Below are 26,820 nucleotides of genomic sequence, written 5' to 3' on the forward strand. Positions count from 1 at the left end.
ACATTAAGGTTTTTGAATAAGGAAATAATATAGAGAAAATAACTTAAAACTGGTGTAGCAGTTTGATATAGTTATGAATTCTAAAATAGATATTGGATTACGTTTGTAAACTGGTCTCTACCTGGGAATGATTAAATTATGATTAGGGCTTTGATTGGGCCACGTCATTAGGGTATTGATAAAAGATAAAAAGTCATGGCAAAGGACAGAGTTCGAGCTTTTTGATACTGGGAGATTTTTGATGTTGGAGTTTTGATGCTGGAGTCTTGAGCTGGAGCCCCAGGAAGTAAGCACACAGAGGAAAGAGAAGCAAGCCCCAGGAAGAGAGGACTTGATTCAGGAGAAGAACACAGAGGAATAGAGGCCACTCCTTAAACACAGCAGAAACCCCAGGGAGAGAGAAAGAGCTGTTCGCCTGATAGTCTACAGCTGACCTTGTGCAGAAAAAGAGGACCTGAGCCCAGAGAGAAACAAGACCTGAGAAGAGAGGAACCCAGGAAGCCTGAACCCTGGGCAGACATCAGCAGCCATCTTGCTCCAACACATGGAAATAGACTTTGGTGAGGGAATTAACTTGTGCTTTATGGCCTGGTACATGTAAGCTCCTACCCCAAATAATTATGAAAGCAGCAGGCTTCTGGTATTTTGCATCAGCACCCCTTTGGCTGACTAATACAACTGGCCATTGGGTTTATTTGCTTCCAGAACCCATTGGCCTCAGTATGTCCTCACAGGATTCCCCCAAAGGGGGCTGCATCACTAGTTGGAGTCCATGTCTGTTACCACCAAAACATACTTAAGCTCCTTATAGTATAGCCCCAAGGAGACCCCACTAGCAAGAGGAAGATGTTCCATCTTCTTCCTAAAGCCTGCATTCCAAGGTTCTACCCTGCCCTAAAATATGCTTCTTTTCTAAATGACTGATATTGGGAATGTCCACTTCATTTTAAGGATATTGTTGTATGTTGAATTTTGTCCCTCAAAAAGATATGTTCAAACCTAACTCTAGGTCCTGTGAATGTTACCTTATTTGAAAATAGGGTCTTTGAAGATATGATTAATTAAGAAGTGGCCAAACTAGATTAGTGTGGGTCCTAATCCAATAGGCCTGGTGTCCTTATAAGAGCAAATTTGGACACAGACAACAGGGAGAAGGCCATGTGAGATTGAGAGGCAGATATTGGAGTAATGCATCCATTAGCCAAGGAATGCCAAGGACTGCCAGCAAACACCAGAACCTAGAAGAGGCAAGAGATTTCCTCTACAGGTTCCAGATGGAGCATGACTCTGCTGACACCTTGGTTTCAGACTTCTACCCTCTAGATCTGTGAGAGTAAACTTCTGTTCTTTGATGCCATCCAGGTCATGGTACTTTGTTACAGCAGCACTAGGAGACTAAGAAAGACATAGACTCTACATTAAAGTGGATGGCTTTTATTCTTCAGTGTCCAATGAGGACCTAAATGTACGTGGCATAAGTAGACCCAATAATATGTGAATCACTCAAATAACTTTGCCTCCTCCACCACAGAAGCTTTTTTTTTTTAAGATTTATTTCTACCTCCACTGCAAACCCCATTGTTTCTGCACTCGCTGTCTGCTCTCTGTGCCCATTCACTGTGAGTTCTTCTACGTCTGCTTGTCTTCTCTTTAGGCAGCACCAGAAACCGATCCTGGGACGTTCTGGAGTGGGAGAGAGGTGTTCAATCTCTTGCACCACCTCAGCTCCCTGGTCTGCTGTGTCTTTGTCTCTGTTCTGTGTCTCTTTTTATTGCGTCACCTTGCTGCGCCAACACTCCTGCACATGCCAGCATTCCTGTGTGGGCCAGCTCACTGCACAGGCAGGCCACCTTGCTTTCACCAGGAGACCCTGGAAATTCAACCCTGGACCTCCCCTATGGTAGACGGGAGCCCAATTGCTTGAGCCACATCCACTTCCCCACCTCAGACGTCTAGACAATTTTCGCCACCATCCTTTGTTCTATGATGGAGATTAACATTGTATGTGCCTCTTTGCTTTGATCCTTTGAATGTTCCTTTCATTTTCTATGGTATTTAAAGGACAGCACCTATAGCCCTCTAAAGTTTGGTGCCACAGAATTTTACCAGTTACATAAACATTTTGTGGTTAATTATTATGAGGAACCTAGGCTGAAGGAGACACCCAAATATTTGTATTTTGTTCATCCATAATTAACTGGGACTCCTTGAAAATATGCAGATAAAAGATGCTCCTGCATAGTGGCTTTAAAAAAAAACAATCTGTGATCATGCAGAGCTGAGTTAGAATCCTGACTCTTACACTTCTCGCTTAAAGTATTCAGCTTTGGGCCTTTAGGCAAGGCACTTAACCACAATGAGCCTAAGTTTCCCCATGTGAAATATGGAGATAATGATACTACCACCTTATAAGGATTGTTTGGAGGGTTAAAGGGAGGATAACGTATGTAATGGCTAGTACTTGATAAATATTAACTGCCATTATATTATCCCATTTGCCATTCAGACTTGAGCATTAACAATCTATGAGGTACCCAAGATTTGTCCATTTTGTGAAAAAAATTTATTTATCCCCCCCCCCATTGTTTTGCACTTGCTGTCTGCTTTCTGTGCCCATTCTAAAGAGAATACAAGCAGACACAGAAGAACATACAGTGAATGGACACAGAGAGCACACAATAGAAGGAGGGGAGAGAAATAAATCTTAAAAAAAAAAAAGCAAACAAGAAAAAAAGCCAAAAAATCTGATTCCTGTGCCCATACACCCCAAATTTTTATACAGAAGGTTTGAGGGTATGGCCTACAAATCTATATTTTTTCATAAGATCCCGGATGAGGTACATGTATAACCAGGCTCTGAACCACATACACATAACAGAATAATTTCTTGTTTGGATCTGGAGAGCTGAAAATAGCAAAATGATGGAAGTTAAATTAAGTAGATTGACTTTCCTTACTCCTGAAATTATTAATTTGGTGGTGCATATTGTGGATTGTAATAAAGAACATTTCTCCACTGTGCTCATGGCTTGAGAGAGTCGCCGTCGGCTTTCCCCAGGGTGTAGATAGCCTTGTTTTCCAGAATTTCCATCTTCGTGCTGCTTGGTTTCACTGCGTTGTTCAGCATTGCACTAACCACAGTCACCACGGGCACAGAGTGTCCACTGGCCCAAGATTCTGGTAAGCAGCCAAAGAATTTCCTAATCAACCATTCACCTGGGCGAGATTCTTGCCTATCACATAGTAGAACTCTAAAGAGAGAAGGAAAAGCAAGAGGAAGAGATGAGAAGTTGCCATTACTCTACAATACAGAAGGGATTTTATTTGGTGCACAAAGAGAATTTTTAAAAAGAAGACAACAAATACTACCAACAAGTTTCACACTATTCTTAAGCTGTCACCACCAGCTGTCTCTCCCTTCCTTCAAAGCCACAACATGGGTCTTTCAGAGAAGCTATGTACCTCCAGCCAACCTCTTTCATAGCATATATCTTAGTTGTCAGCCTCTTCAAGTAAAAAACTTCTCAGGAATAATCAACAGTGGTATATTCTTAGGCAAATGAATACTTACCCAGGCCTAAATATTGAGTAACGATCAAATTTTAATTCTTCAATCCTGGCTTCCACTTCTCCCTGTAATCAAAAAAACACATTTCCAGTATTTAATGTAGACCAATTTACTATACAGTTTAAGAGAATAATGTGAGGTTCTGAAGATAATCTACTTCTGCAGGTCTCAATACTCATAAACATCCTTATCTAGATTTTAGATTCCAGAGAGACTGGGAAGTTAACTAAGTGATCATTTAACCTTGAAACATGGTAGGTAGTTTAAAAAATATCTGTTGAGTGAGCGAAAGCATAGTCAAGTCCTTCATTTTCCAGATATTAAAACAGATCCAGAGAGGGTAAATGACATGTTAGGAGTTCAATGGTAAAAAGAATTACCTCCCTTTAATCCAGAATTAATGTTGCAGGCCAGGAGACATGAGCCTTTTTGGGTTTACTGGTGGTTCCAGTGGGTCAGAAGACCCAGAGATAATCTATATCACTTTTTAACAAACACCACAGAATTTGAGGAGACAATGAGATTACATCTGGATGATGCTTTAAATTTGTTAAAACAAGCCACAAATTTGTGCTAGGCATCTCTGTAAGCAGAAATGCTAGAGTTGCTCAGGCCACAGGCACCTCTGAAGGCCTTGTAAATTTGCTGTGACATGCAGCATGCACTTCTGCTCCTTCTCTGCCTGTGTATACCATTCAGTGCAATCATAACCAGTTGTTCTTTTAGCATCAGTGGCTTATGCATCCATCACCAAAATCTACATCTAAAAGATTTTCATCACCCTTAAAAGAAATCCTGTACCAATTAGCAGGCACTCCCTACCACCATTATCACCCTCCATCACTACCCAACCCTTGCCAGTCTTAGCCAACCGTGGATCCACTTTCTATGCATTTGTCTATTCTGCATATTTCATACAAATGGAATCATATAGTGTATGGCCTTCTTTCTCTCAGTGTAATATTTTAAGGTTCACCCATATTGTAACATATATCAGTATTTCATTCTTTTTCATGGTTAAATAATATTCCTTTGTATGGCTATACCACATTTTATCAGTTGATGGACATTTTGGTTGTTTCTACTTTTTGGCTACTATAAATAGCACTCCTCTGAAAATTCATGTGCAAGTTTTTATGTGGACATATGTTCCCTAGCTTTTTACAAAGATACGTCTTGTCTCTGTCAGCATTGTACAAAAACAAAAAGTTTAACCCAGCAGGCAGGTTTGAGACTGCAATTCTTAGAAAGGCCTGTTTGCAAGGTTGGCCCTTGGCTGGCTTATGGGACCTTGGATTTCAAAAATAGCTTACTGTGCCTGTGCTGCTTGTACAAACAGTGTGGTTTGTGCTGAAAACTTACTTTCCCTCTGGGAAACTGCAATTTTGGTACATACAAGGCAGACAATAACATGACTGGGCCCCATAAATTTCTTGGACTCCGAGGTTTATGCAAGTGCTCCCAGCAGACTACACTTCATATGAGTTATCTCAACTCATTGCTGGAGAAATTCAGGGAGTCCTGTGTGACTCCACTGGGTGAGCACTCTGGAAACGTGTGCCCAGTTTGCTCTGGATCTTGCCCCATGCACCTTTTCCCTTTGCTGAACTCACTTTAAATTCTTTTGCCATGATAAATTATAACCATGAATATGACTATATGCTGAGTCTTGTGAGCCATTCTAGCAAATCACTGAATCCTGGTGGTCTTGGGGCCCCCAACATAGGCAGATTATTAACTCCTGGAGGGCAAGGACCATCCCAGATAATAAAATATCATAGGGAGCGGATGTGGCTCAAGCAGTTGAGGATCCGCCTCCTACACGGGAGGTCCCAGGTTCGGTTCCCAGTGCCACCTAAAGAAAATAAACAAACAAAAAAACAAACAACAAGCAAAGAAACAAGGGAGCCAATTCAGGGGAGCTGATGTGGCTCAGTGGTTGAGTGCTGGCCTTCCGCATATGAGGTCCCGGGTTCAAGCCCCACTACCAGTACCTCAAAAAAAAAAAAAAAAATTACATACTCTGGGCAGTGGTATCTTCCCCCCATTTAAAATATGAGGATATTGAAGCTACAAAAAAAAACACAAAAAACGAAAAACCAGAGACATTGAGGCCAGTCTTGTTCTCTGTGCTCCACACCTCACAGCACCTAGCAGAGGGCCCACAAATGTAAGCAATTGATCTGGGCAACCACAGCTGGCCCATAATGAAGACAGTGTAAAATTTCATGGAGAAGAATAAATGTTGTTAAAAAATAAAGAAGTTTCTAAAATTGGGGTGGGGGTTCACACAAGGAGGCTGAGCACACAAGCAATACTAGCTAGGTTACACACAGTAACCTAGTTTAAGGATTAAGGAAAGATTATCCTTTCAAATTCTAGAAGCATCTACATTGTCCGACATCATTCTGCAATGGATCATTTGGTTGTCATTTTTGTCCTTTTAATCTAATTTATAATCCCATTCATAATATCCATTGACTTCAGTAAACTTGGAATACTCTTTCAGTTTTATTGGCATTTACCAGTATTTGGTGAGGCTTATCATGAGCCAGGCACTGGACTGAGTTCTTTTACGGGTATTAGCAATGAAGGCTATATATATATATACTGGTAAACAGCACAGGCAATTATCAGACTGCCTGGGTTTAAATCTTTGTTCCACCATTTATTAGCTGGTGATCTTAGTACCACCTCAGTTTCCACATAAATGCAAATAAAAGCCTCAGAACAATGCCTGGCTCAATTGATGTTAGCTATTGTTGTTTTAACTGATTTCATCATTATCATCACCCAAAGAGTAGGTATTAGTGCCTTTATCTTTAAAGATGAGGAAATATAATTTTTTCTTTCCCAAAAGGTATAAACTTTTATCATCCTGCCAATGAAAACAAAAATTCTATTTGCTAACTTTTCAAGAAATCCATGTGTAGTGGTTTGGAACTGTATGTACCACAGAAAATCCTAAAGCTAATCCATACCTGTGGGTATAAACATATTACAAGTAAGGTCCTTTTTTTTTTTTAGGAGTTAATAGGGATTGAACCAGGCTCCTCATACATGGGAAGCCAGTACTCAACCACTGAGCTACACCCACTCCCCAAGTAAGGTCTTTTCATGACGCTACTTCAGTTAAGACCAAGGTGCGCCTTAATCCTTTTACTGGAGTTCTGTACAAGAGAATGAAATTCCGACAAAGACAGAGAAAGCCACAGAAGCAAGAAGCTGAAATCATCGAAACCTGGAAGAAAAGGGAAAGACCAGCAGCTGCTGCCATGTGCCTTGCCATGTGGCAGAGGAGCCAAGGATCACCAGCAGCTGGTCTTTGGGAAGAAAGCAATGCCTTGATGATTCCTTCATTCGGACAATTTCTCAGACTCAAAACTGTAAGCAAATAAACTCCCATTGTTTAAACCCAACATGTCATGGTATTTACTTTAAGCAACCTAGGAAACTAAACATCAAGTGTATATGTATTTTGAAAAATAGATTTCTGCAAGGGATGATGATAGACAACACCCATCCCAAGGAATAGAGAGTGTCTGCAACTGCAAGCAAGAGAGTTCCATCCAGCTGCCCCATGGGATCTAAGCTCCCTCTCAGTTAGAAACAGAGTGGGCATCACCATCCCCACACCCTCATGACCTGGGAATGTACAACAGACTAAAGTAGACCTATTATTACTCTATTATAGACTTATTATTATTCTAGCAATGGAAGAACTTTTATCATTGATTATAAAGGCAGTGGCCACCAGTGGTTTTGGGGGGAAGAAAAGGAAGAATAGGTGTAATAAGGGGGCCTTTTCAGGACATTGGAATTGTGCTATATAACAATGCAATGACAGATATAGGTCAGTATATATTTTGTCATAACCTATAAAATTGTGCAGGACAGAGTGTAAACTATAATGTATAGTCCACAGTTAGTAGCAATGCTTCAGTGTGTGTTCATCAATTGTAACAAATGCACCACACTAATGAGGGATGTTGTTAATGTGGGAAAGTGTGGGAGGGTGAGGTGGTGAGGCATATAGGAATCCCATATATTTTTTATGTAACATTTATGTAATCTAAAGCTTCTTTAAAAATAAAATAAAATAAAATAAAATAAACAGAAGGGCATTCCATGTTCTTGGAAAAAAAAACAGATTTCTTTTGAGGATTTTTCTAAAGTCTAACAATGAAATTTAAATACCTCTGTTCTCAATTGGTAAACTAAAGCAATAATGGCACCTAACAAGTGTACTGGGGATAAGACCCACCCATGGATCTTCTCTCATATATGCCCTGCAGTGTTCTTAATTCAATGTTAGGTATATAGTAGGTTATCAATAAAGACTTTTCCAGTCTCAGCTCCTGTATATTAGCCATGTGACACACACTTCATATCTGAGATACACATTTAAGTTCATATGCCATTCATCACTCAAGCTGTTTCTTCTACCTTGACTGTGTCTTGCCAATTCCAAGACCTATTCTTGTAGGATCTGTTCTTTAGCTGTGTTCCTTCTGCACTTCAAACATAATACTTTTAGAGCATATACCATAGTGAATTTTGGCTATTTCTTAATAGGTCTACCTATGCCTTCAAGAACAGGACTTTATCTCATTCATCTTTGTGTTCCCAGAACTTAACATATAAGCAAGCATGAGGGAAATTGTCATAAGATGCTTAAGTCTGAATAAAAACCATCAAACTCTTCATGGCACACTAATCTTCATTTGGCTCAAAATACTATTTTTGGATAGGGGAGATATGGTTCAATTGTAAACAATGTGAAAAATACCTGGGAATGTTCATTATCAAAAGCCGTTCGTGAGACTTCTAGAAAGATGGTTTCGAAATGGATAGGCAGGGCTCACTTCTCTCACAAAAACAATGGAGAAAGGGCAAAAAAGCTGTTTGAGGGACCTGCTTTGGGATTTGCAGACCAGGAGAGTGCTGTGCACACCCCAAGATGGCAAAGGACCGTGAGATGAAGAAGCTGAGATAGGGAAGAGGACTTGGCCCAATGTATAGGGCATCTGCCTACCACATGGGAGGTCCATGGTTCAAACCCCCAGGGCCTCCTTGACCCGTGTGGAGCTGGTCCATGCACAGTGCTGACATGCACAAGGAGTGCTGTGCCACACAGGGGTGTCCCCCGCATAGGGGAGCCTCACGTGCAAGGAGTGTGCCTTGTAAGGAGAGCCGCCCAGCACGAAAGAAAGTGCAGCCTGCCCAAGAATGGTGCCGCGCACACAGAGAGCTGACATGACACACCAAAGAGACACAGATTCCCAGTGCTGCTGATAAGGACAGAAGCGGTCACAGAAGAACACTCAGCGAATGGACACAGCAGAAAACTGGGGTGTGTGTGTGGGGGAATTAAAAAAAAAAAAGCTGAGACAAAAACCAGTTACTAGCCACCACAGTTGGGAAGGGCACCCATCCCCCAACCTCAAGATGTGAATGAAGTCTGGATAAAACCTATGGTTCACTGCAGCCAACTGAGAAGTAAACAGACATATATTCCTTCCTGGGAAGAGGTGGGATGTGGCAGAGGGTGGAGAGTGGTTTCTCTTCAGTGAGTTTGGCCAGCAGATCACGCACTGAATCTTGGCTCTGGCAATACCAGAAACATGGGAAAAGAGAGGCTGCATCAACTCTGTTAAAAGATTTGCCTATGAGCACCATCTGCTGGCTGGCTGGGTAACAGCAGGGAGAAGAATTGCTTTTAGGTGTCTCTTGTCCCCTTGATCTGGTCTGCAACACTTTAGTTGAGTCCCTGGCCCTATTTTGATCGTTTAAGCTGGGCCATGTTAAATACTTAGAATAAGATGAACCAAAAATCAAACAAGAGCCATGAAACAAAACCACTAGGCAAGAGAGAGAAATTGAGTGTTAGAGTAAATTTACCAATGTGCTCAGATGCCTAGACATTAGGAAAAAAATTACAAGCCATACTAAGAAAGAGGAAGATATGGCCCGGCCAAAGGAAGAAACCAAATACCCTGACAAGACACAGGATTTAAGACTTCTAATCAATGAAAACCCATACACATCTCCTAAAATCAATTCAAGGAGTTGAAGGAAAATAAGACAAAAGAGATAAAGGATATTAAGAAGACACTGAACATAAAGAACAATTTGAAAGACTGCAAAGGAAAGTAGCACAGCTTTTGGGCATGAAAGACACAATAGATGAGATTAAAAATATACTAGATGGAGAAACCAGCAGAGATGGCGGCAGAGTAAGGAGCTCCTAGAGTCAGCTCCTGCTACAGGGCAGTTAGTAAACACCCAGAGCTCTCTGGAGCTAGCTGAAGCACCTATTTGGGAGCTCCAGGAGGCCAGAAAAGCATCCTGCAACATCCTTGGGGGAGTGGAGAGAAGAGACTGCCCATCTGCAGAGAAAACTCATAAGTAGAGGGCTCCATGCCACGGAGGCCAGTGCCCATCCTCCACCAGAGGCACAAGCCACCACAGGAGCTGTTCCGAGGCTGGAATTGAAAGCTCCACTTTCCGAAAACAGGGGAGGAACAGACGGTTGGGCACCAATCTCAGCTATGATGAGGAAATTCAGTGGGCTACAGTATGATCCTGAGAACAGCTAAGGTTTGAGCCTGTCCAGGTCAGAAAGAGGCCGGGAGCCACCATCTTAACGCCACGCCTGGCACAAGGGGAAGTGGGGTGGACTGAAAATCCCAGTGCTGGTGGGGACTGGCTTCTTCCCATCCAGATCATATGGCATGTCTAGCCTAGGCCCCAGTGCCACCTCCAGCAGGGAGGAAGCGGCAGGGATGTGTGCCAGCCTCTCTGGGAAATTACCAGCCAAGCCACGGAGGTCGGTGGGTATCCCACTCTGGTGGCACAAGCTTCCCTAGGAGCTGCTCCATGACAGGAATTGGAAGCTCCATTTCCCAGGAACAGGGGAGGAGGGGACAGTTGGCTGCCGATTTTGGCTACTGATTGGGAGACTTGACTGGCTAAGAGATAACCCTGGGAACAGCTGGGGTGAGAACCAGTCCAAGTCAGAAAAAGGCCAGTAGCCACCATTCTGACTCCACCTCCAGCCTGAGGGGAAGCTGGGCTGACAGTTTCTTTCACACAGATCAGCCTGCAGCCTGCCTAGGCTTCAGCCCCATTTCTGGCGGGGAAGAGGCTGAGGAGTCCCGCACCAGCCTATACAGGTAACTGCAGGGAACTTCAGCCAGCATAGACTGAAAATCAGAAGTCTACCAGGGCAACTGCAGTCATCTTGGACCCACACTGCATAGATTGCTGCCCACACCTGCAACTACATCCCTGCCCCAGATAGGGGAGAAAGAGATGTGAAGCTTCATCAGTCTCTCTAGGCAACTACAGTCTAGGCCTGCATGTGGATTATTCCACATAGCTGTGACTGTCCCCACCCCTGGCAAAGGAGAAAGTTGGAAGAATCTTCATTGGTCCCTGGTGCAATGAGGGCAGCTTGAGCCTCCAAAGCTTACAGCACCAACTACATGCTTGGCTCCTACTGCACAACCAGCAAGGGAGAAAAGATAGGAAGCCCTAAACTAGAGAGAAAAACTGCACCCAGAAAAAATACTCTAGTAAGCCAGATGCGAAGATACCAACAAAAACTACAATCCACACCACAAAACAGGAAGCTATGGCCCAGTTAAAAGAACAAGATAAGCCTCCAGATGACATAAAGGATGTGACACAACTAATCATACCTATTCAAAAAAATCTCCTTAATAAATTCAATGAGATGGCTAAAGAGATTAAGATATTAAGAAGACACTGGATGAGCACAAAGAAGAATTTGAAAGCACGCATACAAAAATAGCAGATCTTATGGGAATGAAAGGTGCAATGAATGAAATTTAAAAAACATTGGAATCACATAATAGCAAATTTGAGGAGGCAGAAGAAAGGATTGGTGAGCCTGAAGAAATGGTCTCTGAAAGTGAACATACAAAAGAAGAGATGAAGAAAAGAATGGAAAAAATTGAACAAGGTCTCAGGGAACTAAATGAAAGCAAAAGGCGTACAAACATACATGTCACGGGTGTCCCAGAAGGAGAAGAGAAAGGAAAAGGGACAGAAGAATATTTAAAGAAATAATGGTAGAAAATTTCCCCACCCTATCGAAGGACATAGATATCCCTGTCTAAGAAGCACAATGTACTCCCATCTGAAAAAATCCAAATAGACCAACTCCGAGACACATACTCATCAGAACGTCAAAGGCCAAAGACAAAGAGAGAATTCTGAGAACAGCAAAAGAAAAGTAATGCATAACATATAAGGGATACCCAATAAGATTAAGTGCTGATTTCTCACCAGAAACCATGGAGGCAAGAAGACAGTAGTCTGATATATTTAAGATACTACAAGAGAAAAACTTCCAGCCAAGAATCTTATATCCAGCAAGTCTGTCTTTCAAAAATGAGGACGAAATTAGAATATTCACAGATAAACAGAAACTGAGAGAATTTCTAAGCAAGAGACCAGATTTTCAGGAAATACTAAAGGGTGTGCTAGAACGTGAAAAGAAAAGACAGGAGAGCAGGGCCTGGAAGAGAGTCTAGAAATGAAGATTATATCAAAAAAAGTAACTAAAAGTATCAAAAGAGTGGTGAAAATAAAATATGACAGATAAAACTCAAATAGTCAGGAATAAACTTAACCAATGATGTAAAGCACTTGTATTCAGAAAACTGCAACTCAGTGTTAAAACAAATCAAAAAAGCCCTAAATAACTGGAAGAAAATTCCATGCTCATGGATTGGAAGACTAAATATCATTTAATGTCAATTCTATTCAAATTGATACACAGATTTAACTCAATCCTAATAAAAATGCCACCAGCATTAAAGAAAAAATTGAAAACATGATCATTAAATTTATTTGGAAGGGTAAGGAGTCCTGAAGAGCCAGAAACATCAGAAAAAGGAAAAGTGAATCCTCATCTCCAGACTTTAAATCATAATACCTACCTATAGTGTAAAAACAATATGGTACCATCTTAAAGACAAACACGATAGACCAATGGAACCAAATTTATGGCTCAGAAACAGACCCTCGCAGGTATGGTCAAGTGATTTTTGACTAGCCTGTCAAACTCACACAGCTTGGGCAGAACAATCCATTCAATAAATGGTGCTGAAAGAATTGGACATTCATAGTTGAAAGAAAGAAAGAGGATGCCTATCTCACACCTTATCCAAAAACTATCTCAAAATGGGTCAAAAAACTAAAAATAAAAGCAAGAACCATAAAACTTCTAGAAGAAATTATTGGAAAATATCTTCAGGACCTGGTGGTAGGTGGTGGATTCTTAAAGGAGATAAGAGAAGGACTGAGTAGACTACTGATGTTTAATGTATGTAGAAGTTTTAATTAGCTTTACTGTAAAATTGTGGAAATGTATAGAGTGGATGGTAACACACAGTGAGTAACAGCTAGTTTAAAAATAGGGATGTGACTGAAAATGGTAGTCTAGTTATGTAAATGCCAATTGACAGAATGCTTGAGAATAATCTAGGAACTGGATAGCACAGTAAACCAAGAGGTGGGTGAGAACTGTGTTTGGCGGTACAGATTTAAGAGTGTCCTTTGTTAGCTATAACAAATGTATATCACTACTGCAGGGTGTTGGGAATGTGGAGAAGCATGGGAAAAATATAGCTGGCGTGACCTATGGACTGTGGTTAGTAGTAATAATATAATATTCTTGCATCAATGCAAAAGATGTACTGTGTTGATACTGAGGCAGTATGGAAAATGTGAGCCAAATGTACACTATGGACATGGCAATAATCAGATATTATTCTATCTGTAGCAAATGACACACCACATTGTGGTGTGTTGATGGAGGGGTGTTGTTTGGGAATTCTGCACATGTGCAAGATTGTTTTATAAGTTTACAATTTCTGTCATAAAAAATATATTTAAAAAATAATAATGGGGTGGGTTGGGGGAAAAACACACCAAATGTAAGAAAAGAGCTATGATTAGTAGTAAGATTTTGACCGTGTTCTTTCATAGTTTGTAACAAACGTCTCATGACAATAAGGTGTTGGTGAAGGGTTGATGTACGGGACCCCTGTATGATGTTATGCATGTTTGCTTTGTAAGTTCACAACTTTTACTATATACTTGTTTATGTATGTTCACATATAAATGATATAAAGATAATAATCAGATTGGTTAGGGGAAAAATACTTTGTTTAGTAGTAATTTTTGACAATGCTCTTTAATCGTTGGTTAAAAAGGGTTAAAAACAATGCAAGTTATTGGTGGTACGGTGAGATGTTCTATATGTTTGTTTGATGTTATATGCTTCATAGCAACACAAGATGTTAGTGGTAGGGTGATGGTTGGGAGCCCTGTATGATGACATGCATGTTTGTTTTATAAGTTTACAACTTTTACTATACACTTATTGTTCATTTATATTCATGTATGAATGATATACTTCAATAAAATGTTATTAAAATACAAATAAATTACATAAACTTACAATTAAATAAATCATAAAGCTAATCAGGAACAAACAAAATGATAAAGATGGTTACTAAAATGGTAATAATCTTAGATTTCATTTTAAAAAGTAGCATGAAAAAGAATAGTTCCACTGCAATACTGGTGTAACATCACTGTAAGGTTCACCCTGAGCAAAGTGACTGGGATGGTGAAAAGGCTAGAGATACAAACCAGTAAAGAATGGGGTACGGACTTAAAGGTGCTAAGCCTGTAAAAAATATAATTAATGCAACCATAATTCCAAAATTATTTTTAAAAGCTACAATGCAAAAGAAGGCATAGACTTGTTTTTGTTATTTTAAAAGGCAGAATTAAAAGCAACTACATAGCAATAAATTTCACATCAATATGAGAACTTTTCAACAAGTGGATCTGACGAAAAGTAGAAAGGATTGGCTAATGAGGTGGCGCACTAGGGCTGGGGGTAATCAAGCAGATGCTAGATAACCAGATGTAAAAGGCAGTCCGCACTGGAAAGGTCCTCAGAAAGGAATGGTCCTCAGCTCCATGACCTCTAAGGCCCCACTTCTTAAACTCTGGGAGCTTGAGGTATGCAAAACCTTGAGGACACACAGCCCCTCTTCCTGCAGCATCAATTTTACCTGAAGTAAAGTACATGGAAACTTTTTTGTTAAAATAAATAAGGATACATATATTCCTGAGAATAGCAAAATGTGCATGACTTTTTAAAGTTAAAAGACAACACTTCTAAGAAGGTTGAGCTTGTAGCTAGCAGATTGCTTCAGGTTAGATATCCCCAAATCCCCAGAGAAGTACAAGCTCATTCTCCTCAGCCACCACAGAAGTTTTGAGGGAAAGGCATATGAATCACTGCCTGAAATTTTCCAATACAAGGATTCCATGCTGATATTCAAGGCCAGAGCTGCCACATCTCATTTCATTGATTACTGAGAGAAATCAACAGGGTGGAAGACATCGGAAATTATCTCTCAAATCACTCCTGTGTCCTAAAAATATTCCTGCAAAAACAGTCTCTATAGCTATAAAAAGTGCATAATATAACGCACCCAATGTAATTTTGTATTATTTAGTACTGCCAATCAACCAGAGTTCCCCAAAGCATATAGAAGATAGAAATGTGCACAAACCTTAATTTGCAGGTATAAAAAATTGCTTGACTTATCAGCTCCTTTAGAGGACAGCAAATTAAAATGTTTGCACCCTCCAGCTTTTGCCAGTTCTGCAGACTTCAGCACATAATCACGGTCAACACGAACATATCCTGCCTGAGGGAGAGAAGGAAGTGAGTTATTTCCAAAAAGCTACACGTTCATCTAACAATGGCTACTTAACCTGAGTGGCAGGCTGGGAGGCCTGAGAGGAGGGGGATCTAAAGGAAATGCACCCAAGCAATACACAAATGCCAAACTCAGACCCTGGGAAAGTCTCCAACCATGGTCCTCAGGCTAGACAGCCCATCTTTAGCATCAAGGGCAAAATGCAAAGAGAAAACAAGGACGGTGACATTGAATCCTAGACACAAAACAAAACCACCCGAGCAAAGGGAACAATAAAATCAGGCTGGGAAACTGCTTTTAGTCACCTGTTTCTCTTTTAATACATAACGTTACAACCTTATACCCCTCCTCTTTGTTTCTTTAACTTTCTGCGCCAAGTCTACCATGGTAGGGTCTGAAAGCATGGCACTATAAGAAGTCAAAGCAGACTCCAACCTTTTTTTTGCTCTGTTATTTTTTGAGGTACCGAGGCTGGGGATTGAACCCAGAACCTCATATGTGGGAAGCAGGCGCTCAACCACTTAAGCCGCATCTGTTCCCACCCCCACCTTTTAATTTCCAACTTTTGTATGTTTTGTAAAATCCCCTACATATTAGCAAGTAGTATACCCTCATATTTTTAACTGAAGAGTCAATCCAAAAATGTTTGGAGGCCCTTATATTCAGGGGTAGACTCTTAATCCAGTGAGGGTAGCAGCAGGTCTTTCTTCTTATTTTACATCTCAGCATCAGCACATGGCCAGCATATGGTGATTGCTCCAAAAATATTTGAATGAATGAGTAAAAATGCAATAAAAGTAAAGACAAATGTAGTCAGGAAAAAATGGAACTAAGTAGTAATAAAAAAAGGGAGGGGGAGGATGATGCAAACAATAGAACATAGTCTCATTTCAGTATCTAACTGAAAGACACATTCCTTTACCCAGAAAAGGAAATTCCATGTAGTAAAAGCTTCTTAGGACCACCATATATTCTGACATCCTCAAACCCAAGACAACTGAAAGAGAAGTCTAAATTCTACTTAAGCAAAAATTCATAGACACCCACAATTAGTGAGTTCTTCTAGTAGGGGAGATTCCATATCTGAAGACTTTGTTACTGCACCAATGTTTTTTTTTTTTTAATATTGCTCCACGGAAGTTATTGATCCTAAATGTTTTACTTGATATGAAGATGTGTATCATTTGTAGAACGTTAGAAGAGAACTAAGGAAACATCATACCCAACCCTCTCCTTATACAGACATGAAAACTAAGCCCAATGGTTAGCTGAACTGCCGGCTGCTCCGTGAGAGAGCTGGGAGTACAGCGCTGATTCCTGACTCTCTCATCAGTGCTCTTTCCACTGTACAGGCATTGCTTTATGCCTCATACTATCTCTAGCTGATGAAAATGACTAATTTATAGTTGTGGTAGGAAGAATAATGGTACCACAAAGATGTAAACCATCTAATCCCCATACCTGTGAATGTGTTAGTCACGTAACAAAGGAGAATGTAGGTTGCTGCTTAACTGACCTTAAAATAGGGAGATTATTCTAGATTATCTAACTGGGACCACTATAGTCACAAGGATCCTTGGACGCAGAAGTGGTCAGAGTGATGCCATGTGAGAAGGACTCAACCCTCCATGGCTAATGGTGGAAGGGCCCATGAGCCAAGAAATGCAGGCAGCCACCAGAAGCTGAAAAGGACAAGGATAGAAATTCTCCCCTAGAGCCAACAGAAGGGGACACAGCCTTGCCAACACTTTGATTTTAGCCCTGTGAAACCCACATTAGATTTCTAGCCTACAGAAATAGAAGATAGTAAATTTGTATTGTTTTAAGCAACTAAATTTGAAGCCATTTGTTAAAGCAGCTATAGTAAACTAATACAGAATTCAATTTTAAAACAACAGGACCAAGCCAGTTTTTAAAAACTTTTTATTGAAATATATTATAAATGAAAAATAAACATGTTTAAGTACAGAGTAGTTTGATGAATTTTCATAAGTTGTAAACGCCTCTGCCATTGACGCCTGGATCAAGAAAGATAACATTACCAATCTCTCAAAAGTCTCCCTTGTACTCCCTTCTCATTACTTACAAGTGCATTTTTTCACTATATTCACTATGTGCAGGGAAGTGTGATTTTTCTGCTCTACTTAATGTAATAAAACTTATCTCTTTAGCCAAGAATCACTACCATCTCCTTTTGTGGTGTTTACGTTTGACATTCAATCCTAAACACTGATTCACCAACCTGTCTTATACATAATTTAAAATCCAATTGTTTACCTGTAACAAAAATATATTTTAAAAAAAAGTATGGGTTGGGGGAAATACACCAAATGTAAGATAAGGAATATAGTTGGTAGTAATATTTTGACGAAGCTCTTGCATTGTTTGTAATAAATGTTTCACACCAATGCAAAGAGTTGGTGGAGGGGTAAGGTATGAGACCCCTGGTGTGGTGTTAGGTATGTTTATTTGTAAGTTCGCAATCTTTACTATACACATATATGTGTGTTCATGTATGAATGATAAACTTCAATAAAAATATAAATTTTTTAAAAATCCTATTGTTACTTTTTTAAATCAGTGTGAAACAAACTCATTCTAATACTAAGCATATCTCTATCAGGGATGATTCTCTTCAAAAGCATTCTCCAAATTCAGATTGTATGTATGATAAAAAGTTTGCCAGGAAATCAATCCAAAGCTATGTAGAAGAATTCTAAAACACTGAATTTGTTTTTCTTCCACTTCAATTTCTTCTCTTCACTCCAATTCACCAGAACTCTGATTTTAATAAGAGGTTCATTATTCACAATAAAATTATATAGTTGACAAGTGAAATAAATTGGTTTTTAAATTTAGCATTATTGCTTAGAAGATTATAGTTGTCCCTGTTAAAATGCTTTCTCTTTCATCTGCATCTTTAAGAAAAGGGAAAGTTTCAGCCAATCGCAAGTCTCTAGACTGATGCTGCCTCTCACTTAATCCAAGACCAGTAAAGGGTAATTTGATTAAACTGAGACCCTAATTTATTTGGCTTTAGTTCTGGATCAACCTCTCCTTAATAGAGTGCTGTCTTCTCCAATTGTTTGATGGAAATTAAAGTGACATAAATACCATGGGACTTTTTCAATCTGATTAGTCAGCTAAGGCACATCAATACCACCCCAGCCATCAGACGCTGGCGTCCTTCCTTTCACTGGCCTCGCTAACAACTGACAGCCGCTCCTTGAAGGACGAGCACCCACGCCGCTGCACAGACCCCCACACTTAGCCATCATCCCTGCTCAATGGGCCCTGTTGACAAGGTACCCACACCTTTCTCCATTGCTGTTCTCTGGACAAAGCTAAATATTGTTTTATTAGCAATCAATGGCTGTTAATCCAAAACAATTTCACAAATCCTCTGAGCCCTCAAGCTGATTATAAATAGGCGGTTTTTCCAAGCCCACTAAATTCTGAATTTCACTTCCCCCACCCTGATGCGTGGCCTTTCAGCTGGTGAATGAAACTCAAAGGTAAAAGGGTCAACAGCTTTCAAGGACTTAAAAATTAAACCTAAACATGTATCCTGGCCATTGACTCAGAGATAACAACACACACCGATTTTCTTTGGGACGAGGAAGATCCCATTCACAGGTAGAAAGGAGCTATCTTTAAAAGCTTATTATCAATACCCTCTCTTGTTCTCTAACTACTCACATAAAAAAACAATAGGGAAAAATTTTTTAAACTAAGACAAACTACTCCATATCCCAGAAACACAATATTCATGAAAACTATATTTAGTTTTTCTAACTATTTGGCAGGAGAAAAGCCATCTATTCTGGGAGTATTAAGTCCATAATATTATCATGTCTCTAGCATTCCATAGTGAGTGTCCTACTTTAACCTAGGAACCAGAGCTCATTCTAGATAAAAGAATTAATTAAGTTCCCACTACACAGTTCCTTTTCCAGCACCCCCTTCAAAAGAATAAACACAATGTGCTACAACTCAGTAGAGCTATCACTTGAAGTTCCACAAACATCAAGTGAGACAAGTTCTCCAATGACTCTTATTTTAAGGCTTATTAAAATCCAGAGCTACTAAGTATTTCCTTCAGTCTTCTTTACCAATGCCTGGACCTGGGACTGACACTGTGGCATAAGCACAATCCATCCTAACAAGGCATTTCAGTGCGCAGTGATATGACAAGAGAGCCTGCTGGAATGTCTCAAGAAGGTCAAGGGAGCTTTTCCTTTTTGGAAATGGTCCCACCTAGCCATATTTCTGCTTCAGATTCTTTCCCCTTATTTCCTTTTCAATCTAACCCTATAAATTCAACCAGAAAACAGAGATGTTGAAGATGTTGGACAATAAACAATAAATGGCATCCTCTGAGATCTCATTTGTGTGTGTCCTGGAAGGCATCTCTGTATTTGATCTATGGAGGGAGAGCATGACCTTGGTTAGATAAAGAACTCTGGAGAGAAAAATAAAACCAAACAGATAAGGATTCCTGGGTTTAATCCCTATGTTCTCCCCAATTTTTCCCCCATTTAGGGCATTCTTTTCTCTTTATTTCATGGAGCCAACAGATTCTGCAGTTGGAAGGGACCTCAGTGTCCACCTCCCTCAACAGAGACAAGGAAGCAGTGGCCCACAGAAGCTAACTGGCAGACCAAGTCCCACCATACTTGGTATCCAAACAGGGCTTGTGATGTGGGCCTCTTGAACCAGTCAGTCACAATCCTCCCCAAATATTAAATTAAACAATAGGGATTACAACAGAGATCAGCAAACTTTTCCTATAAAGGATCACAAAGTTGCAACTACTCAGTTCTTGCCATTACAGTGCAAAAGCAGCCATATGTCATGCAATGAATGTTGCTGTGTTCCAGTAAAACTGAAAAAAAAAATGAAATTTTAATTTCTTATATTTTTATGTCATGAAATATAACTCTTCTTTTGATTTTTTTTTTCACCATTAAAAAGTATAAAAACATTCTTAGCTCACAAGACATATGGTAGAAGACTGTTACTCGGCCTGCAGGTCATGGATTGCAAACCCCTTGACTAGAAGAGAATATCATTAGAATCAAAAGCCATGAGATTCTAATGATCCTAGTAAATGTTACAACGGCTATATTAATCATATTAATGATATCATCCACTCAACAGAATCCAAGAACCTGGACTGCAGGGCCTACTCCCAACAAGTGAGAAGACAAATGAAGAGATGAAACCACATTAAACCACACAAACTCACTAACCAAATCTCTCTCTTAACACATATACAGGGAATGCACTATTCTCAGTAGAGTGGGTTTTTGCTCTTCACTTGAGGTCATTGTAGATCAACCCTCATTATACTCAAGTCTCTCACCAAAGCAAGGAGAGGACCAACTGAAGATGAAAACAGCAGATAAAGAGGACTAACAAATCCCAGTGCTCCCTAAAATCAGACCCAACAAGAAGAGCAGGGTTGGGTATATCAGAATCTCCCAGGGAGCCAGCTAAAAATACAGATTCTAAGCTTCCAATCTCAGAGATTCTGATCTGTTAGAAAGCTGCACCTGTAAGAGAACAAAAGCTCATCTGATTGTGGAGAAAAGAATTTTATTAATGATCTTCAAGAATGGGCACTCGACCTGGACAAAACGGCCAGTGCGCCAAACAGCAAGAAACACTGACATTTATACCCTAAACCTAACATGCAGGTCCCTCCCCTGCTCCCCTTTGATTGGGTACTTCAGGGGTTGCGGTTTATCCAACAGTCTAAGTTCTGCAGTCCTGCTCTCAATCACTGCTCCCTCCTTCGGACATTCGAATGAGCTGGGTGGGCTGGGCACCACTTGCACTCCTGGCCCCACCCCCAGTACTCACCATTGGCCTCCTCACTTTGGCCCCACCCTCGCTTCTCACCATTGGCCTCCCTCCTTTCGGTGCCTCTATTCAAATGCTTGGTGCTGCCAGAGCTGCTAGAATTCCTTTTCCTCCTTCCTCCACCTGCAGAGCCGGCTTGGCTTCCCCTTTGTGTGAAAATTAAACTAAACCCTTTTCTTACAGGATCCAGCAGATAAGGATGAGTGCCAAATTGGGGAACCACTGCATTGATTATACTGTGGCCTGTGAATGTGAAAAGGAAGATTAGCATCTCACCAGCTACCCCTAAAGGAAATGGTTTTCCAAACAGCTGAACAAAGCTAATGCACCTATTCCTAGCACCAATTCAGCAGAAATTTGGTGTTTTAATTTCCTTTACTGTTCAAGTAAGTACCATGCAATGGTTTGGCTTAACCAATGGGAATTTATTAGCTCACAGTTTGCAGGCTAGGAAATAGTCCAAATCAAGCATCCTTGGTTCTAGGAACACATGTACATGGCAGCCTCTCCTGGCCTCTCCGTTCTCTTCTGGGTTCTGTTGACCTTCAACTTCTTGCTTCCTATTGCTTTCTCTCTGTCCATCTGACTTCCGTTTCACTTATAAAGGACTCCAGTAACAGGATTAAGGCCCACCCTGAATTAACTGGAGTAGCCTCATCAAAAGATCCTACGCACCATGGGTTGTTCTGGGAGTACACACAGCTTCAAACAACCACATCTGGGTAGACTGAGGCTCATAGGATAATAAGCTGACTGTTCAGAGAATTTCAACACTGAGGCAAAAATGTGGGGTATTTCAGTTACAGAGCAGGCATAGAATGACACTAGACCTGCCACCAGTTTTGTACTGTCCTTCTGATAAACCACACAGTGAAATCTTTCCTTCATACAAGCTGACGCAGAATACCAGCTAGAGGAGTTAGGAAATTCACAATCCCTTCAAGTAACTATTATTAACGAGTCAATTGTAAATTGTCACCTCTTTTAAACTGCCTACAAGTATAATAACCTCCAAACTTTATACTGCACTCAATGCAAATTAATTTCAGATTAAGAAAGCAGGAGACCTTGTCTGTAAAAGTCAGCTTACTTTCTGATCCTCTTAAACCATTTAAGTCTGAATTAATTTCTGATGTTATATTTATCAGTCTTTTCTCTTGTTTTCTCATTATCTTTGATTTTTCAAGCAGAGTTTGAAGAAGAACAAAAGGATATTCCGTGACCTGAGGGATGGAGAACAAACCCTATTTAAATATATATATTCTGGATAGTGAGGACACCCAATTCCTCAGAGTATTATACAATCTGAACATAATGAAGCAATTTGGACCTTCCTCTGGAGCACCCTAGAATTAGATTTGCCTTATGTCATGAGACTCAACTGCTCTACACCTAATGCAGAGGTTTATTTTGCTGAGTCACCACCAAATTCAGGTTGGCACCTGAGCCAGTGAAAACTGCAGTTGTATTAGAACAAAGGTTTTTCAATGCACTTGGAGGGCACACTGCTTATCCCTGGGACAGAAAAGACTGCACTAACTGCTGAGCAGGAAAATGATTCTTTTTAGGAGAGATTATGTGCCAATTCCTGGGAGAGTCAAACTTATCCACAGTCTACACTTTCCAGTATGGAGCTGAAAGCGCAGCTGCATTCCAGGGTGGGCATGCAGAACTGCTTAGAAATGGGTCCCTGCTGAAAGCATAAATGGAATTACTCTTTGGATCATCAGGAATGGACAAGGAGGCCCATCTGAACCTGCGTCCTTGGTATAAATCAGTAGTTTTTAACCATGGACTCTTCTAATGATTCTGACACATAAGTCTCATTTATAAACTCTGAGAAGCTTCCATGCAGAATCAAAGTCCTGCCTATTTAATAGACATGTTCAGTCCCAGCAAATAATTTCTGTCAGAGGGATAAACTATAGTTAAGGTACAAATTTTAAAAGACTTGTATTAACACTTGTCCTGTATTAACAGATGTACATGGTAAATTATGACTTCTAACTATGTAGTAAACTATGACTTCTGTATAAGGGCCAACTCAGTTTAGAACATCATTATTAAGAAAATAAAATGTGTTTAACACAGTCCTGCGTCAGTTAAGGCTGAATCATCACTGGAAATGAATCATTGCTATAAGCTGAGTCATCATTGGAGCCTGAGTCGTGCCTCTGTGGGCTGATGTTCTATCCCAGAAGTTTAAAGCTTGGCATGAATATAGGTTGAAGCAAATCACTCAAGTGATAGAGAACACTTCAAGTTTAAAACCTTTATTAAAAAAAAAAAAAGGAGAAAAGAAAAGCTAACTGCTACAGCATGAGCCAGCTACTTTTACGCAGAACTACTGGTTTGCCTTAGTCAGGGGATACAGACAATAGCAATATTTACAAAATGAAAGATACTTATGATGTTTCCAGCACTCAGGCCTTGAACTCAAGGAGTACATTGACTGAAAGATGAAAAAACTTATCCACTCTATTCAAAGTAAAGCAAAGTCTTGTGCAGTATGAGGACTTTATTAAACAATAAGAGCTTATTTACATTTAAGCACTGTAGCAAGCACACACACACAAAAGAATGAGGAAGAAAGGAGTTCTTGACATTACTGGCCAGGAAGAAGGAAAGAGGGTATATTCCTTTCTTACCGCCCCAGCTTTTGCTCTGGTGGTACCCAGGCAACAGAATCCAACATCATGACCTTGAAAGGCAGAAGCGTAGTCATCCAACTTTTCAAAATCCACCACTTCTTGAGTCTAGACAAAGTTGTATATAATTTTATATTATTAAATAACATCCCTCTAGATTTGAAGAATAAATTATAGAACATTTTTCAAGGGTCTGCTCACTTAATATCGTTTTATAAACTCATTTTCTCCCACCAAGAAGCAATTTATCTGAATTCAAAATCAACAATGCTTTTATATTCCCATGGTACACATACATGGACTAGGGGTGATTTCTAATGTCAGCTTCGATTTTAAATTTCTCTCTGGAACAAGACGTATCTATATCTTACCAGGAAGGAGCCAATGGGTTATAATGTGGGGCAGGGGATAGGGTTTGGAATGTCAAAGATTGGGATCAAATTCGGCCCCGCTACTTGGTACTCACGCAGTTGTGGTCAAGTTATTTATCAGATGCCTTAGTTTTTTCAGCTGTAAAATGTGAGTGATAATCTTTCTTTCAGTCCAATCCAGGGACTGCTGGCAATACCATCAACCAGAGGGTGCATGATAAAAAGGGCATATTCTTGTGTCCCATGCCAAAACTTCTCAATCAGAATCTGTACTTTCAACAAGCATCCCAGATAATTCTCATGCTTAAGAACATCCACCTAAATTCATAAGCTTGATGTAAAAACTAAAGAAAAAAGTTAACTAGAAGTTCCCATCATCCAGGAGTTCAAATAAAATGTTCTTTCCTTCCCTACCATCAATTCTTCCAGAATTTTTCTGGCACAGTATACAACATTGAAGAAAAGCAGGTTTTCACAGAGTGTGCGATCAAAAGATGTGCCACCAAAACGTGACTATCAAAACAGACTTCGATTTTGATTTCTACTTTCAGAACTATCTGGCACATCCCATAAAGCCAGTCTATGAAGATACCCTATGGCCTACCTAAGTCTGTCAACATGTTACATGAGCAAAGATGTCCATTGTAAACAAGCAGGTCCTCATGGATCAAAGACATAGACAAAATGATATGAACATGGGCCTGCAGGAACCAAGAACATTTATTTGCAGTACCACTTGTTACTAAGAAGGTTCCTCCTCCAAACCGTGTGGGACCAAGTTCTGTAGTTGTGTCTCAGGATCACACTATTGTATAATTTGCTCCAGGTCACAGATAACTCAGTTTAAATAATTTAAAAAAGAATCTACAATGAAACTCAGACTTCAATATTTAGGGGGCTCTCACCAGATCAAAGTCTGATGTATTATTTGCTTAACCATTAAAGTGTAATTTACCGTGAAGGGTATATTCTACTTACAAGAACAAGCCTGCTACCCTGCGAAATCAGGCAGGGCAAATTCTTGGAAGGGAACCACCCTCCCTTGCAATGTCACAACCTTTTCCACTTTCAGATTCGCTGCCAACAGTAGTGTGGAGGGCAGGTATGCAAAACAAAGTGGTTGAGAAAACTGCCCAAGGTCACACAGGACTGTCCAGAACCCACATAGTATGGTCCTGAAAACAGTGCTCTTCTGTCTCCCCAAGCCCATTATTACCTAGACCTTGCTTTACCGGGGTCTGTTCGGAAGAAGGACTTTGCCCAAGGCCGCGTTTTGAGGGAGAGGCAGACCTAGGCCTACGATCCAGGAGTCCGGAAGCCAGACCTCTCAAAGACCAATTTTGGCCAAATTCTGACCATCTCTAACTGCCTCCACGACTGGCCAGCGTTGCTCAACCTTTAGGCCTGAAATACGTTCGCCCCGCAGAATCAGTGGGGATACATTTTTTGAGTCCCACTTCAGACACCTACCACATTTTTATAAGCTTCCTCGTCGAAGGTGAGCTTCCTCCGGCCAATGAGCGTGACTTTGGAAAAGAGGCTCTGTTGCAGGATTTCTTTTAAAAGCATTTTGCCGGTTTCCCCGCTGGCGCCCAGAATAAAGACAGACTTATTCTGCATCCTGAAGTCTTCCCGGAGCTTTGGCAGCGCCCCTGTCTCTGTCATGCTGAAGAAATGACATCAACAGGTGCTGGTCTTACTATGCTAAGGGATGATCTGTCCTCACCCCAGGGAACAAGAGCTGTTTACGTTCGGGTGAAAGACGATGTTATTCTCTGTGGTCTGAGCCCTGGAGAAAGTGCCGAGTCACGGCCTGCCGGGCGGCGAGCCCTGATACCTGAGCCAACCTGCACAAGGGCAGAGACCAGCCAAGAAGGGTGCGCCCGGGCGCCACAAAGGGCGTGAGGGCGCCAAGTCCGGTCTCCTACGCGGAGGGTTTACCTGGAGCGAGCCTCGGGCCCGGCGCCCTCACGTCGCAACAAGAGCAGGGCGGCCACCAGCGCCGCCACCGCCGACGCCGCGCTCAGCGCCGCGGCCCGGGGCATCCAGGCGGCCCTCGTTCCCCGCGGTCCTCGCCCCTCGCACGGGCCGACCGGCGCCCCTCCCCGAGTTTGCCCAGAGGTGACTGAGGACAACGCCCGCGTCTAGCGCGCCTCGTCTTCCGGGTGCTTGAGCCCGCCGCCGCCTCGCCCCGCCCCTTTGGGCGGAGCCTGCGGGAGGGCGCCTGGGCCTGGCTGTCCCGGGTAGGTGAGAGGAAGGCCCGAGTGGAAGCGCGCTGGGCTGGCCGTGAAGCTGGAACACCTTTTAGGTGTTCACTAGGACCCTACCTCCGGCGTTGGTCCTCCTCCTCACGGGCCTGCGCTCACCCATGTCCAAGGCCTCAGCCAGTTGGCATCCCCAGACTTGACCTTCGCTTCCGCCACTCCCCATCCAAGACCTGATTTTCAATTGACCTGGTTTCCAGTCTTCACCTCGTCAAAAACTGAGTCCCCAACCCACTCACCCAACCACCCCAAATAGGTCTAAAACAATACCTGACCCTTGCCTTTTTGGGCATCAGTGTCCCTGCACACGTGCACACACAAACTCAT

At 41.2% G+C, this 26,820-nt stretch overlaps 1 protein-coding gene across 1 annotated transcript; it reads right to left on the bottom strand.

The window, feature by feature from the left end:
* Positions 1–1,418: 1,418 nt before the first annotated feature.
* Positions 1,419–26,390, bottom strand: HTATIP2 (HIV-1 Tat interactive protein 2). Its single transcript, XM_004459809.5, has 6 exons — positions 26,171–26,390; positions 25,700–25,895; positions 23,859–23,966; positions 15,196–15,333; positions 3,572–3,633; positions 1,419–3,251 (listed from the first exon to the last, which is right to left on the bottom strand). The coding sequence occupies exons 1-6, from the start codon at positions 26,272–26,274 to the stop codon at positions 3,023–3,025; spliced, it is 837 nt and encodes a 278-aa protein (XP_004459866.1). The 5' UTR covers positions 26,275–26,390; the 3' UTR covers positions 1,419–3,022.
* Between the last annotated feature and the right edge of the window lie 430 nt (positions 26,391–26,820).

This window comes from Dasypus novemcinctus, chromosome 10 (assembly GCF_030445035.2).
Source record: "Dasypus novemcinctus isolate mDasNov1 chromosome 10, mDasNov1.1.hap2, whole genome shotgun sequence".
In the NCBI taxonomy this organism is placed as follows: Eukaryota; Metazoa; Chordata; class Mammalia; order Cingulata; family Dasypodidae; genus Dasypus; species Dasypus novemcinctus.

Bases quoted from the DNA above. Each gene is read 5' to 3' on its own strand.
- HTATIP2 (XM_004459809.5), bottom strand. From the start codon at position 26,274: ATGCCCCGGGCCGCGGCGCTGAGCGCGGCGTCGGCGGTGGCGGCGCTG. The intron at 25,896-26,170 runs GTAAACCCTCCG...TCATTTCTTCAG, and splicing joins GGGCCCGAGGCTCGCTCCAG to CATGACAGAGACAGGGGCGC. The intron at 3,252-3,571 runs GTAAGTATTCAT...TTCTCTCTTTAG, and splicing joins TACTCAATATTTAGGCCTGG to AGTTCTACTATGTGATAGGC.